Here is a 15447-nt window from a genome sequence, read left to right on the forward strand (position 1 = left end):
GGTGGGACGTGTGATCTCTTCATTCAGAGGTTCTTGTCAACGTTGGCTCATTTCTCTTCCTTTCAATATCATCTGTTGCTCATCCAAGAACTTGTAATCTTCAACAGGCCAGTTCTCTCCATTGCAGCTCCACACTTCTCTTCCACTCCTATATCTAAAAGCAGATGATTTTTTGTTTCCTGAATTCTTGAATTCGAGTCTCTGGTTCCAGTCTCCTGGCAGCCCATTCTCTTACTCTCCAGCAGATCCTTCATTCCTATTGGAAGCCCTCGACTTACGAAGAAATCAAGGAGGAGATGGGGTAGCCTTCTGGAGGGATTAGTTCCACACTGGGAAAGGCTAAGGTCTTAAAGAATTTAAGCATGGAGGAACTGACTTAACTTTGTGCTCAGGACATGCCTACATACATATGTACATATGTGTGTATGTACAATCCATTATTTTGACCCGTTGCGAAGGACGAAATGCTAAATGTTAACAGTCAAACGCTTGAGGGTAAATGATAGAAGGCTAACTGCATATTTTTGGAAGCCTCTACTACTATTGCGGTAAAGCAGTCTATGACGTAAATACAAACGTACATGTGTACATACATACATATGTGGATGGATCCTTAGGTAATTGTGTTGCATATTTTCTCTATAATACATATGGAAATAGGCATATAGAACGACATACGTATGTACATATGCGTGTGTGTACATGGAGCATGTATGTAATATTTATGCTACTGTGCATGCACTTTCGTTTCTCGTTCGACTTTTCGTTATTCTAGGGCATGCGGCCAAGTGGGGGCGGTTTTGTGGGCTTTTAGAAATTGTCTGTGCCTGTGTCTGTGTGCCCGCGGACCGAAGACCGAGGACCCGCACAAACCTCTTGCCGGGCTTTCGCGTTGTCCTAGCTCTTTTATTTTTACTACGAATACACACAGTGCGCACATTGCAGAGAAAGCTTTGCACCCCCATCCACCCACTCTCCGAAAAGGAGAGTGCAAGTGTACGAGTGAGTGACAGAGAGCGCGGCGGTCCAAAGTGGGTGGGTAGATTCGAAAACAACAAATCAACGATGAAAGCTCGACCGCCAAGCGCTTCGTGAATCACGCTTCGTGCCAACGTATATTAATATAAGGTGAGGCTTTGCGGCGCTCTGCAAGGGGTAATAAATTTATTTAATCGCTACTTTTAGCTCTAAGCTGTATGAAAAACGTTTTTATTTAATACAAGTTTTTGAGGCAATTCTAATATCAACCACTATCATAAGAGCACTTTCTGGCCTTGCCCTACCTTGCGCAGATGTACCCTACTTCGTGGTGCGTCGTGTGTCGAATGCAATTATGCCCGGCGCTGGCGTATGTATGTATGTGTGTATATTTGTACGTACCTATGTAGATGAGTGTTCGTGTGTGTGCTGCTGCTGACTGGGGCGTTCGGTTCGTTCGCGCGTCAATTCTCATTCTCGAGCCTCAAACCTTACTACAACGGGATTTTCAAGAACCACGGACGTTCACACGGCGTTTTGCTGTTGGCGCGCGCGATACCCATTAAGTAACGGGCAGATGAGGCGTTTGACAAAAAGAAAAAAAAAATACCACACAAAAATTTCAAATAACCAACAAATAAATAGACACCCCACTCACAAGCACATCCGCATTCAAAATCGAAAAAAACAGCAGAACGGAACAGAAGAACAATTGCGGCTGCAATTGGAATAAATCGAGGATTATACAACCCGTGCTACGCTTCATCATCATCGCCATCAACAGCATCGTCATCAAGCAGCAGCAGCATCCCAATCAGCCAATCAATCAATCAACCAAATAGAATTCGGAACATATAACTGCAATGTTTAGATAAGACGTTTGAACCATCAAAAAGATGCACAGATATGTGCATACATATGTACTATGTAAGTATATACATACATACGTGCGACGGCTGGAGAACTATCACACACGCACACACACAAAGGCAATAACAATAATTGAGATGGAAATGCCAAAAGTAGGGGTACATGGATATACATATGTACATGCGTATGTATCAACACATAAATATATGTTCAGTGCGGGGAAAGTACACATCGTTCGGTGTTGTGAGTTTTCATTTCGTTTTCGTTATCGCCGCTCAGTAGGGCAGTGTTGTGCTGCTCCAGTTTGTGCTCCCAAGAGCGAGACACAAAGGGGACACCACAGCTGTTTCTCTCTCACACGCAATTGGGCTTTTGGGCTACAGGAGCACCAGCATCATGCTCTCTCCCTCCCACTCTCTGGGCTGACAGCTGATAGATTCAAAAAAAAGAAGAAAAACGAAGAGTGGGTAGAGGAAAGCATTTGCCGTTGCATACATCATGTACATAGAATCTACAATTCGTTTTTGAGGGGAATTTAGTGGCTAGAAACCAGCAAAAAAAAAACACCATTGACTGCAGCTGTTTTTGTATTTCTATGTAGAGCAGAGTGAGGCCCAGAAACCCAGCAAGCAAAAGCAGCAGCGTCATTTGACATTTCAGCATACAACAAAATAGATATAAATATTTACACATGTATATGTATGTACATATGTACATGCATGTACATACATATATCTAATAGACATTCCGTTTGGGAATCTATTTGTCGTTTCCACTTACGAGTGTGCCAGTGTGTGTTTGTGTTTTCGGGCATAGATAAACGTATGTACGAAAAAATCATGTGCTTTCATTATTTTTGTGTGCTTTTTTTTGTGACGTAAAGAGTTGCGTTCATACCGTATGAACAGCTGATTGTGTTTTTTTTTTCTGGTGTCTGAAAATGTGCTTGCAAATGAACAAATTTTAGAATGTCTCAATGTCGAATTGAAATTTTCCCCCAAATTCCTGAAAAACGGGTTAAAGGTAGAGAAAGAAGGAAGGAAAAAAATAATGTCAATAAGTCGCTCAACCTAACCACAACCACACACACAAACACATTCGATCAGCTGTTTTGTGTTGTTTTGCTATAAGCAAACAATTTCTTGAGCCAAAAGTTTTGCCATGTCGAATGTATGAATATTTGGTGGTAGTCGCGTGTGTGTGTGCCACTCTGTCTTTGGTATGCGTGGGTGTTGCTCTCGGACGAGCGCTCTCTCTGTACTCGCTCTCTGATAGACGCAAGGTATGTCGCAAGATGGTAGGGTAAGGTCGCCCCTGACAGCAGCTTAATGGTCGAATTCCAATAAACTCCAATGCTGATTCGTATATTGGAAATACTTATTTCAGAGTACATATCGAATTTATTGCTTCTCTGGTGCTTCGCTGCCACCAATGCCTTGGATGCTTTTCGCCATAATAAGTGAGTGACCAAAACACTGGGATACGGGCATGCCATACCTTCCATACAACGTACTTTGGATAGTAGCAGCAGCAGCGGCGGCAGGGGAAATTGAGAGCTAAGCTGCCTTGGCGCTCGGGCTAGTCGGTGGAAAATGTTGCTGACATTAAGTACAAATTATTTAGTGTCTTTCTTTTCGTGATCTTGTAATATGAATTACTGCATCCGTGTACGTATGTATGTGTGCCCCAGTGTTTAAACGATTCATTTGATTCGTTTCGGATTATGATAACCTAAAAGCATTATGCAAGCATTGTTTGTATTTTGTTGTTTCTTTTCAAGTGTGTGAGACACATTTACTATTAGTGTGTGTGTGTGTGAGAGTGTGCGTTTGTGTGTAGAAGTACAACGGAAGGAAACAAAAGTTTATAGTAAAACAAGAGACACAAACACAGAGCGAGAACATAGAATTTTATGTAATCAGGCAACCCGTTTGATTTGCCATTTTTACCCCTCATTGCCCAGGGCTCTGCTCTGCTCTGCTCCGTTGAAAATTACCAGCTTTGAAACGGTTAAAAGTGCAGTCAGCACTTTTGATCTCTCTCTCTCTCGCTCCCTCCCAGTGTCAGTGATGTAACAACAATTTTGTTTTGTTATTTTTTTTCCTTTTTTGCGACATGTGAACTGGATTACACAGCGGTACGTGAAAACAATAGGGGAAGGCCAGAGACGGAATGCTGGAGCTTTTGATACCCTTGCATATCCCGAAGGGTCATTATAGAATTGTTCGATTTCGTCAAATTTGATTTGCAAATAAGTTTTTGCATTGTTTATGGATATGGATTTTGTTGGTGCTAAAAAGATGGTATCACATGGGTTTATTCCATCTGCTTTTCTTCCTTCTGTGCGATGCCAAGCATCTGCTACGAATCGTAATACCCTCTTCAAAGAGCACAGCAAAATTGAAGCAACGCAAATGAGAAAAGCAAACAAACAACCGCAATAAATTGACACACTGTGCTCTGTGTGCACTCCCCCTCTCTCCTCTCCTCACCACACACCTTCATTTTGCATACGTATTACGTATGTATGTATGTAAGCCAAGACAGAGAAAGAGAGCGCTAGAGAGGGGTCTAATTATGTGCAAACAAGCAATTTGAAGGCTGCCGTCTGGCCGTATCGCGAATGCCCTTAACTGCTGATTATCGTCGTAGCATTCGGAATCGACGACTGAACGTAATTGAATTAAATTTGCCTAATGGCAAAACAACAACCATGGGCGAGCGGTAAATGCAGCGATAAGTGCTTTGCCGCTTTGGGCCTGATCTTTCAATCGATAAGACCCTAGGAGACTCCAAAAACTATGCTATAAACACAGATGGCCATATATGTATGTTCCTTCCAAAGAGTATACATTTGTTATAATTTGTTAAATTATCGGTAAAATTAACTTAATTTAACCTACATTCATATGTAAATATTTATGTAAAAAAAACCGCCTTCATTTAGTTCTATAAATGAAACCTAACTAGAATTTCCTCTCCACTCGAATGTGCCTTTTGAAGGTAGACTTTTTAGGCGGAACATCTGTGGAGCTTCAAGAGCTTGTTTATAATTAAGTGCTAGACCTTCTACGGTACCGTGTACATAACTCTTTCATTACTTTTTTTTAAATCAAATTACACTAACGATGTTTGATAAGAACGTATGGTACATATTTCTTATCGTATAGTTTCCACCGTGGCACTGCTTCCCCCTAGTATATTTTGGTTTTGTTTTGTTAATAAGCCCTAGGTGTCTGTTCAGCATTTTACTTCCGTGGGAAACATATAGAAATATTAGAAATTATATAAAAACACTTACTAAATGTTTTCCTTCCATTCAATTGAGAGCTACCATCCAGAGCTAATTAGGATAAATAATAATTATACTCGTATGCCTAAAAGGCTCCAATGGGGGGGCTTAAGTAGGGGTAGTACAGCTGTACTTGATACACAATCCGCCATTAAGAGCTGCGATTCCATTAGACCCCAACTTAAGAGTCCTACTCCATATGTAATGTACATACAGACGTGAGGAGCATGTCCTGTGCACAGATGGGTAATAATCCCCATTTATGTGCCAGAGGCGGCTGTATGACTGTTTAACATTTCTATATTTCACACGATGTGGAACGTAAACACGGGAATAACAATAACAACGGTCATTTGGCACTCTCTCTCTCTCTCTCTCACTCTCTCCATTAGCAGCTGTCTGATGGGGGTGCTCTGTGGCTCTGGTTCGTGCTCGAAGCTCTCTCTTTCACACTATCTGTCGCTGTCTCTGTCCCTGTCTCTGTCTCTGGCCCCACTCTGCCCCTGTCTATTGTATGTCGCGTGCGCTGTTGCACTCGTAAATGGAGGCCCGGGTCGCCCTTTGCAATGCTAAAATCAATAAAATCTGGGCCAACAGTTTTAAAGGTTGATTTAAACGGTATGACGCTGTCGCAGCTCCTGTATATCCGTATATCTGTTTGTGTATGTGTATGTGTGTGTGTACCCTGTGCGCGTGTCGGTGCTTGTGTATGTTTGTGCTTGAATATAAATAAACATTCAAGAGTCCAGAAGTCCGTCCGCACTCCTCCCCACCTGAGGATTATCTCCGAGGCTTCCCCTTCGGGCTGTTGGTGTCGCACTCTGCCATTAAAGCCAGCGCGTGTCCTATGTACAAGCGTAAAAGTGAAACTAGAGCTTTTTCAAGTTCACTTCGCAAGCACACACGCGCACACAATCGCATGCACATGCTCAGGCACATGCTTATGCACATGCACATGCACAAGCAAAAGCACAAGAACAAGCACATGCGGCATGTATGTACACATAATGTGTAATATTTTTGTGCACCTTTCACGTCATCAAGAGTCTTGCTTCGCCATGGAATGATCTTAGCTCCGAACTGGGTTAACCGCCGCCCCCCGGCCACTCCCCGCTCCCCACTCCCCGTTCTCTAGTCTAATGTCAAGGTTATCGTCGAAAATCCAGTTAATTTGCGTCAATCCCCCAACTAGTTAGTCTGCAATGCCAAACTAGTTAACCTTGTTAGCTCATGAAGAAATTCAATTAACTCGAAAGTTTTCCCCAAGGCAGCTACAGCCTCCACATGCAGGGATACTCCAGGTTAGGGCAAGATGTTTATGGTGGGGGATAGGTCTAATCAAAGAGATTTATAACCAAGATTAATTGTACATATGTACATACCATAGTTGAAGCCAAGTGCTTTCAGAATATGTTGGAATATTTTTAATAATTCAAGAAAATTCTTCAATGAAATCCTGCGATTCTAAGGCCTCCATTAAACGCAAATTAATGGAGGTATTTTAAAGTCTAGGTCTCAAAGCCATTTCTGACCAAAAAAGTAGCTATCAAGTAAACACTTGTTTGATTCCAAAAGAATTTGGAAAACTTTTAAAAAAACATCATTCTACAGGGTGGAGGAGTATCCATAGTACAGCCTGCCAGCAAATCTGTTCAGAATCTTACGAAACACCTGACGCATTACCGGAGGTTCAAGAAATGTTGTTGCAGGCATCACCTTTGACCTTTTACCCAATGCGCCAAGCTGTGGACGAGCTTAAGCTCTCCACTGCATCCGTGGCATCTGCGGCATTGAAATACCGTTTGGAAAATGGCCTTTTCCCCCTTGTGGATGATGTATTGCATTGGCTAGGTGGCTATTTTTGGAATTTCCCATTTATATATGTACATACATACATATATGCGAGTATGTACTCGTGAAAGGAAAACTCAAGCTTCCAGTGGCGGGGCTTGAGGCTTGGCGATTTCAATGTGTGTGGCCTTCAGATGGTTTAAAAAAGACACACAGCCAGTAGCATATACTACGAGTATAGGATATATGTATATACTTAAGCAGCACATAAACGAGCTCTGCCTGCCCCGCTGCAGCTACACAGCTGCTGCAGCAGCTTGCAGCAGCAGCATAAATCAAGTGTGTGTGTGGGTGTGAAATGTGCTCCTCTCGGGGTCGTTTATATGTCATTGCGCACCCGTTGCTCGGCGCGAGAGCAAGAGCCCAAGCTCTGTCCCTCTCTTCGGCTTTGGTTTCGGTTTATTTTTGTCCGCACGCACCGTCACCGTTGGGCGAGAGACAGAGAGATAGAGAGAGAAAATGGAAGGGTGTAAGCTTTGCGTGGGAAGCTCACTGGGCGGTCTCGGTACCTGCTCCAGTTGTCGCTACGAATGCACTTCGGCTTACTGTAATATGCTCTCGCTCTCTCTCTCTCTCTCTGTCCAATCCTCTCTTCAGTTAACCTACATATAATCGGCAGTTGCATGGACACTGCAGGGGAAGTGCTGCTGCTCCGAATGACGTAGGAAGAATATACATATGTGTAGCTCCCAAACTGTTGCAGGAGTTGCAGGAATACATGCACAAATATAGTCAATACATATGTATTACTTTATTGTACATGAATTTGGAGAATGGAGAGAATGGGAAGTGCAGCCATTAGCTGGAGTCCATGAATAGCGGGTGAATGCCGAGCCCTTATGTATGATCGCTGGTCTCCACAATGCGACATATAATGGGTATGTCCTCCTCCTGGGTCACATTGCCCTTCGAGTTGGGGTCCAGAGTGCTCTGGATGTAGGCGCGCCGGAACTTGTCCCAGCGCCGGGTCTTCAGGTAGTCTTCGAACAGGGCCTGCCGCGAGGGCACACTGCACTCGAAGTAGAAGCGACGACGCTGCCAGATATTGCCCGGATTCTGTTCCTCCTCCAGCAGCCAGAAGCGCGGCAGGACCAGGCACTGGACCACAGTACGGGCCATTATCACACGGTGCTCCATCTTTTCGCCCAGGCCAAAGATGGCACCGAATGTGAGCGAACCGACGTCTATGAAATGGGTCCTCGTGGTGTCCTGTGCCCACGGGCAAGTGAAAGTGAGTGAAAAGTGATAGTGATTGGGATTGGTTTTGAGGACTTACGCGCCTCGAAGAGAGAAATGCCGCATCTGAACGACTAGACGAAAGCAATTGAGACTTTACGGTGCTCAACACTTTCGAGGATTGAGAGGAGGCAAGTGTTTCATGCTTCAGTGAGAGCTGGGAGACCGTTTCATTCTTCGATGGCGATATGGAGACGAGGGTCTTACGCTTCGTTTCCGAGCTAGAGGATTCCACGGCAAGGGAGGATTCCGATTCAACGGATACCTCCTCGCCGTAGTATTCGAAATAGTCCTCGTAGTCGAAAAACTGCTCCTCCTCTTCGGCGTCCTCAATATCCTCGGACTCGATGGTGTGCCTTCTTTGGTTGTGGGTTATCCTTTTCGCGTGCATTACGGTTTTCCTCCGATGTCCGTGCTTCTCAAGGAAGCTGGCTGGGCCCAAGCCGCAAAATGCCTCGATTTCCTTTAGTCCCATTTTGCGCATCTACAGAGCTCGAATTAGAAGAGAAACACCTCTATCTATACGTAGATCGCATACTTGTTTCCTGAGGCCTTTCGACTCGCCCTCCGCTTCCGAAGAGGTTGAGGCCAACAAATTCTGTATATCCAAATACGACTGTTCTGGAGCATAGGACGAGTTCTTTGTCTCCAGAAACATGGCCTTGGACTCGTTGTCCTTTTCTATATCTGACAGATCGATAATAGTCTTTCCCCTACTCTGATTGATCTGCAAGAATCAAAGACTGAGGATATACGGATACACATATCGGATATAGCACCTTGAGGTTTAGGCATTGCAGGACAACGCATTCGCCGCTCAAAATAAAGTGCACCATGTTCAAAGAGCCCTTGTCCTCGACATAGATCGTCTCCAGAGGATCGTACTGGACCACTGATCCGAACATGCAGGCGCGTCGTATCTGATCCTCGTTCAAAAAATCAAAGTAGGGGAAGGCGCGCAGTGCTTCCTTCTTTTCGTTCCACTGCTTCTCCATAAACGGCCTCAGAATGCGATTGTAGTCGTTATCGAACAAGGCCAATATTTCACAATTTGCTAGACGAAAGAGCCAACAAATAGACGATCGGATCACGGTACGTTTCGCATATTTTGATGTAGTAAGTGCTTACTTACACAGCGTCGTGTATGTGTTCATTCTGGGACAGTCCTCAACCATTTCCACTTCTCCGATACAGTCGCCCGGACCGAATATGGCCATTGATACTTGAGTGATTTCCCTTGTGACCTTCAGGACAAGATTCAAGGGGATTCTATACCGTCCTAAGGACCTACCGCGTGGACCTACCTTATTGTATTCGGATCTTTTCATTTCGACCTCGCCGTTCAGTATGAAGTACACGGTGATGGGCAGGTCCCCTTCTTTGATCAGCACTCGGGACTCATTGATGGACAAAAGCTTTATTACCGGCACCATGCGAGCCCTGATTTTCTAGATCACAGATCACAGATCGTAGGTGAAGTAATAGGTCAGATGAAACTCAGTTGTACGGCTTACCGGGGGTATCTTGGCGAAACACGTTAGCCCGGCTATGACCATACAGAGCTTTTTCCGATCATCGATTGTCCGCGCCCAGGGTAGCGTGCGCAACAGCGCCTTGTCCTGCAAACGATTATCGGAAATCGTGACGATTACGATTGTTGGTGGGTGGAGCTTACCGCTACGGTGATCATGCCCCGCTTTTTCTTCTGCCGCACCAGCAGAGCCACATTCTTCTTGACGTTCATCGAGAGACCCTGATCCTCGGCATCGATCAGCCAGTGCTGGTTCATAATCACCGCCCGCACCAGTTTTCTGAATCGGGTGCGCAACGACTTCTTCTTGTTGTTCGACTCCGCATCATTGCGTGCTCGCTTCATCCTTGAACCCCCAAATGGAATGCAACTCTGTGTTCAGTGTTTCCCTGTGGTGTGTGTTTTTATGTTTTATTGTTTTTTGTTTTAAAGTATATTCCTGTAGTTTTTTTGTGTCTGTGTGTCAAATGTGACTCAAGAAAACTGAGTTGTTACGATGTCTCGGGGAACACACAACATCTTCTACTAATTCTTATCGACTTGTCAACTATCGATAAAGGCCAACAGAATATCGTATATCGTGGATGAAGAAAGGGTAATTTTTTTGCAATTCATGATGGATGAATCATTATAATAATGATCCATCACTGAGCAGGGATAAAGTCCCAATGATGGCGCATTCACTCTGCAAGATATAGTATGCAAATTTGTATCTTAGCAGGGTAATATATTCATTGGCTAGTAGATAGAGTAGAAAAGGCTGTTCCAGATCTGTTCTGACTCAGACTCCGACCTCGTGGAACATGCAGACATGCATAGACGACAAATACTGTGTATTTTGTTATTGGATTTCTGGGACCTTTTGTGATTAGGTATCCCATCCGGTGTAAATTGATTGTCTATAAACGTTTTCCTTCCTTCCTTTCGTTCTAGCAGCTACGGACACCAACGACTTGTCATAGAATCGCACGGCTCTGAGGAGACACCACTCATGGAGGCGTTCTAGGAAGGAGACACGGGAAACGGACCAACGTTTGTCAAAAGTCAAAGACAGCAAAAGAGAGAGAGTAACTAACTAGCAACCGACTTAGACAAAGCCATTAGCAATTACTTTACACACACACACACACCTACACAAAATCGACCCTTTTTATGGGAGATGCTCTGTAAATACATAAAACACAACACACTTAGGATCTAGGAGTCTACGCCTCACACATCACACATCAGACATTAGACTCAATTCTCTGAGATAAACACACACAAAAACAACTACATAGACTCACAAAATAGAAACACTACTAAATCTAGTACAACACATCGCCTGAAACTTCACAGTCAAAAATTGAGCTAGGATATTCATAATTGTGCGTTTGATCAATCAGATAGATATATACTCGTAACCCGTACACGTACACGGAAAGCACACCGAACAGAATCGAACAAAGAAAAAACAAACAAATAGTGAATAATCTTCGAAAGGATCTGGGTACGGCGGACAGGGTACGGTACCAAGGACTGCCAAGATGCATATTGAAATCCAGGTGGCCCTGAACTTTGTCATCTCCTATCTGTATAATAAACTGCCTCGCCGACGTGTGAACATATTCGGCGAGGAGCTGGAGAAGGCACTGCGCGACAAATTCCAGGGACACTGGTACCCGGAGAAGCCTTTCAAGGTATGATTGTAGTGCGAGACGATCTTTAGAAACGGAATCTTATATGTGAATATTCATTGCAGGGTTCTGCCTATCGTTGCCTGAAGACCGGGGATGCCATCGATTCGGTTCTGGAGCGTGCTGCCCGGGAGAGCGGTGTACCCATCAGTGATATTTTAGAGAATTTGCCACACGAGCTGTCCGTGTGGATGGATCCCGGCGAGGTGTCCTTTCGCGTTGGCGAGAAGGGAGCCGTTAAGGTATTTGTTGCGCCGCTAGGACTCTTCCCCGTACAGGAATCGCCCATTAACCGACCTTTTACGTTGCAGATTCTTTATACAGAGAACAATGAGAACCACGAGGATAGCCGCTCGGCAGATCGCGAGGTCACCAAGACGTTCAATCCGGAGGCTCAATGCTTCCGACCCATCGATGTGGTCAACACGACCCTGAACAACCTGAGCTTAAGCCCCAAGTCGTTGCCGGTGCCTATGCCCCAGGCGGGCTCCTCGCCGCACTCGGCTGCCTCTGGGTCGCCCACTTACAAGGGCAGCCCCAATCCCAATGCCAGCAACGGCAGCTGTGGCTCCGCCTCTGCCTCCGGTTCGTCCAGTGGCTCGGCACCGGCTCCGGCTCAGGGTCAGACTCAGGCCACGACTCAGGCACCGACTCACGGCAACACTTCGGCCGGTGGCACAGCCTCGGCGTACTTGCAACGTGCACCACAGGCGCCGTTAACCTTCACGACCGCCACCTTTGCCCAGACAAAATTCGGCAGCACCAAGCTCAAGACCAGCTCGAAGCGGGCCAACAGGTAAGCTCTCGCTGCCCTTGTGCCACTGTGCACCCACTAATGCCGCACCACATTTGTCCATTGCAGCAGCGCGTACCGCATGTCGCCCACAGAGTTCTCGAACTACATCAAGCAGCGGGCCATACAGCAGCAGATGCATCACGGCCATGGGGTGGTCCCGTCCCAGGGCTATGCCGCCCTGGACCCTGTATCACCGGCACGCTCGATCTCACCAAATCCGTTGGCTCTGGGTGGCCAAATGGCCACCGGGGCTGTAGCCGGCGATCACTTCTTCTATCCCGGCGTGGTCATGGGCCTTTATCCGCAGTTCAACGGCCAGCGGAACCTCTACGAGCCACACTTCAACGGCGACGCCAACATGGCCATGTTTGCCGGGCATCCCCATGTCAATGCCGTGGGTGGAGCCAAGTACAGTACTTACATGGAGGCATGCTACTTTCCCAACGGCCAGCATCTGTCCCAGCAGCAGCAGCAGCAGCTAGGCGTTCAATTGGACAACGAGGGCTGTTCATATGGCCTGGAGACAGAGCAGTGTGTCATCGATGAGGTGGCAGCAACTGTGGGAGCAGCAACAGGCGGAGCTGGAGTTGGAGCTGGGGACTCTTCCCCGGACAACAGTCCCATTGCCACGCCACCAGTGGCTGCAATGCCCAACCAAACAGCTGCTGCTGCTGCTACTGATGTTGCAGACACAGCCGGTCCCGACAGCCCTGGCGTCAATCAGCAGCAGCAGCAGCCGGCCGAATCCTCATCGGCCAGCAATCTGATTGATGGGATCAACTCGTTCTACGGCACTGGATCGTCTTACCAGCAGCTCCTGGTGGCCAACTAGGCCCCCTCTCAGCCCCAGCCACAATAACCAACAACACCGACAGCAACCAGCAACCAGCAACAGACATACCAACTCGAGGGCCGAGAGCGTAGAACAGAGCCAGAACAATAGAACATAGAATTAAACGAAAGCTCCGCCACATAGTTATATAATAGAGATAATGTTGAATCTGACTGGCCCCATAAAGCCAGACACCATACCGATCCAATTGTTACAACATTTTGAGCCACAAGAAATCCACACATAAATTCCGAGAACAATGTAAAAACAGGATACGTTTAGCTACTATATACATTTTGGATTGTGTACACCCCTCGTTTGTGTTGTATATAATTATGAAAGCAATGGTACATTAGATGAAGACCTACTCCCATAGACGATAGACCATAGACATACCTTTAGACCGTTCAATCAGACTGTGTACGATGGCCCCTATTTATAGGAAAGTGTATAGATTCATATTTTTGATGGCTCACGTTCGTAGGCGCATGCAGCCAGTCGCCGCAGACATACCCATAGATAGACAACCAGACCTGAGCATGGGCCTATTTTATGAGAAAGTTCATTAGTTAGCGCCCATACGGACAGGTTATATTTTGTTATCAAATTCGAAGTGAAGTTTCTTTCATCTACAAACAATGCCTAGATTATACATATACTATATACATATATAGCTGCATATATGTATAGGATCTGCACGGACACACAACAAACACTGAAACAGAGACAGAGACAGACACAGGTGGGGCCGCCATAGGCGTGCTTTGCTCTAAAACATAAAAACCAACAATATATGTATAAAAGGAATTCAAATAGAATTTCTCAACTAAAATTGTTTTTAATTGTTATACATACATATATATATATATATATATGCATATTATAAATGACTTTCGACATTAAGTTTTTAATTAGTTATAACGATTAAGAGATAAGCTCATTTTTGATATCAAGATGCGACCGACGACAACAGGAAGATGTGTGAAAACGAACAGGAATGACCCTATACTAAAAGCCACACAAGCGTTGGGCGTCTGGGAGCCGATCAACTTCGAATGAGCCCGAAGATCAGTCAACCCAGATGCCCAACAAACGTCTGTGCCCCTCACCTCGACTCTAACCTACCGACTGCAAGTGGTTGGGATATTCTAGCGAACTGAATGACACGATGCGAATGAAGAATGATCCCTAGAATATTGGGCCCCAACCATTCGAGTTATCGAAGCCATCTTTAGTCTCTCCCAATGTCCCAATGCCCCAATCGGAACTGTCTGCTGTCTCGAGCCAATCCAGATGATATAAGCCATAAACGTTTGCCTTAACCAAGGCAAGGAATGGAAAGGGTAGGCGCATGTCATAGGGGAAAACAAAATAGAAGTACTATAAACAACTCTTTCATTTGTGTGTTACATTGTATGTATTACTATTTGACTTCATATTTTTTTTATATTGTATGTATATCTATTTTTATATGAACATTTGTAATTTTTATAAATCAACTAAAGTAAAAAACAATTTTATACTTTTTATATGGGCTTACGTGAAAAATACCTTGTGCTATAGTATGAATGTTTACTTTAATTTTCAAACAAACCAAACAAACAACAAAAACAAACCGAAACGAAACGAAAAATGTTGCAAGAAAAGAAAAAAACCAAGAAAATCAAACCAAAAAACCAAATGAGCATTTTTATTTAACCTCCATATTAATGAAGTCCCCAATCGAAGCACGAAACACGATACACAAACAAATTATTGATGTAAATATCTCATCGGATATATGTACAACAGATATACATAGGTCTATAATTTTCCTTCTCCCGAATTTAATGGCTGACACCTCTCAATGTATATTGTATGTAAAATGGTTTAATGGAAATATATATATATATAGGCTAATGTGTAAGTAGAAACCAACCAAGAAAAAACATACAATATGTGTATAAGTACACTCTCTCCCACATGCAGAAACCCTAGAGATAATGTTAGTGCATATATTACAGATATATATGCACGTATAAGAAGATCTTGTTAAGTAGTATTTGTAATTTATGCAAATATTTTTTACATTTTGTTACAACTGAGAAGAGAAGAGAAAAGAAAGATGGAAGAAGGAGACAGTGATGCAGAGCGACAAATCGGTGGACAGGAGGAAGATTTTAAACATTTTGAAAAAATGTATTCGAATATATATGTACCTACACATCCCACAGATGTGTGTATCTCAAAACTTACCACTGAAAAACGGAAATTAAATGAAACATTTAAGTACCTTAAAGAAGCTTCTGACTACAGCTACTGTGATCACGATCAAGAGTCAAAATCAAACCAGAATCAAAGTCAGAATCAAATTGATAAGCTTCGAATGCAATTCGCTCACACCTC

General features: G+C 44.4%; 2 protein-coding genes across 6 annotated transcripts; one reads left to right on the forward strand and one right to left on the reverse strand.

Annotated features, from left to right (window-relative positions):
• The first annotated feature begins 1386 nt into the window (after positions 1-1386).
• Positions 1387-14677, forward strand: Tob (Transducer of ERBB2). 5 transcript variants are annotated; one of them, XM_001355018.4, is made up of 6 exons: positions 1389-1905; positions 10695-10825; positions 11144-11437; positions 11500-11676; positions 11746-12230; positions 12297-14677. In XM_001355018.4, the coding sequence occupies exons 3-6, from the start codon at positions 11285-11287 to the stop codon at positions 13060-13062; spliced, it is 1581 nt and encodes a 526-aa protein (XP_001355054.2). In that variant the 5' UTR covers positions 1389-1905; positions 10695-10825; positions 11144-11284; the 3' UTR covers positions 13063-14677. The 5 variants fall into 5 exon arrangements, with proteins under 5 accessions (XP_015041979.2, XP_001355054.2, XP_033240295.1 ...); XM_015186493.2 differs by having other exon boundaries at positions 1387-1905; positions 10695-11437; positions 12300-14677; XM_033384404.1 differs by having other exon boundaries at positions 10692-11437.
• LOC4814758 (uncharacterized) lies at positions 7719-10198 on the reverse strand. The gene is made up of 8 exons (XM_001355019.3): positions 9903-10198; positions 9742-9846; positions 9532-9675; positions 9360-9471; positions 9007-9281; positions 8766-8954; positions 8268-8711; positions 7719-8200 (listed from the first exon to the last, which is right to left on the reverse strand). Exons 1-8 carry the CDS (start codon positions 10101-10103, stop codon positions 7829-7831), a joined length of 1842 nt encoding a protein of 613 aa, XP_001355055.1. The 5' UTR covers positions 10104-10198; the 3' UTR covers positions 7719-7828.
• Positions 14678-15447: the final 770 nt, after the last annotated feature.

Source organism: Drosophila pseudoobscura, chromosome X (genome assembly GCF_009870125.1).
Source record: "Drosophila pseudoobscura strain MV-25-SWS-2005 chromosome X, UCI_Dpse_MV25, whole genome shotgun sequence".
NCBI lineage: Eukaryota > Metazoa > Arthropoda > Insecta > Diptera > Drosophilidae > Drosophila > Drosophila pseudoobscura.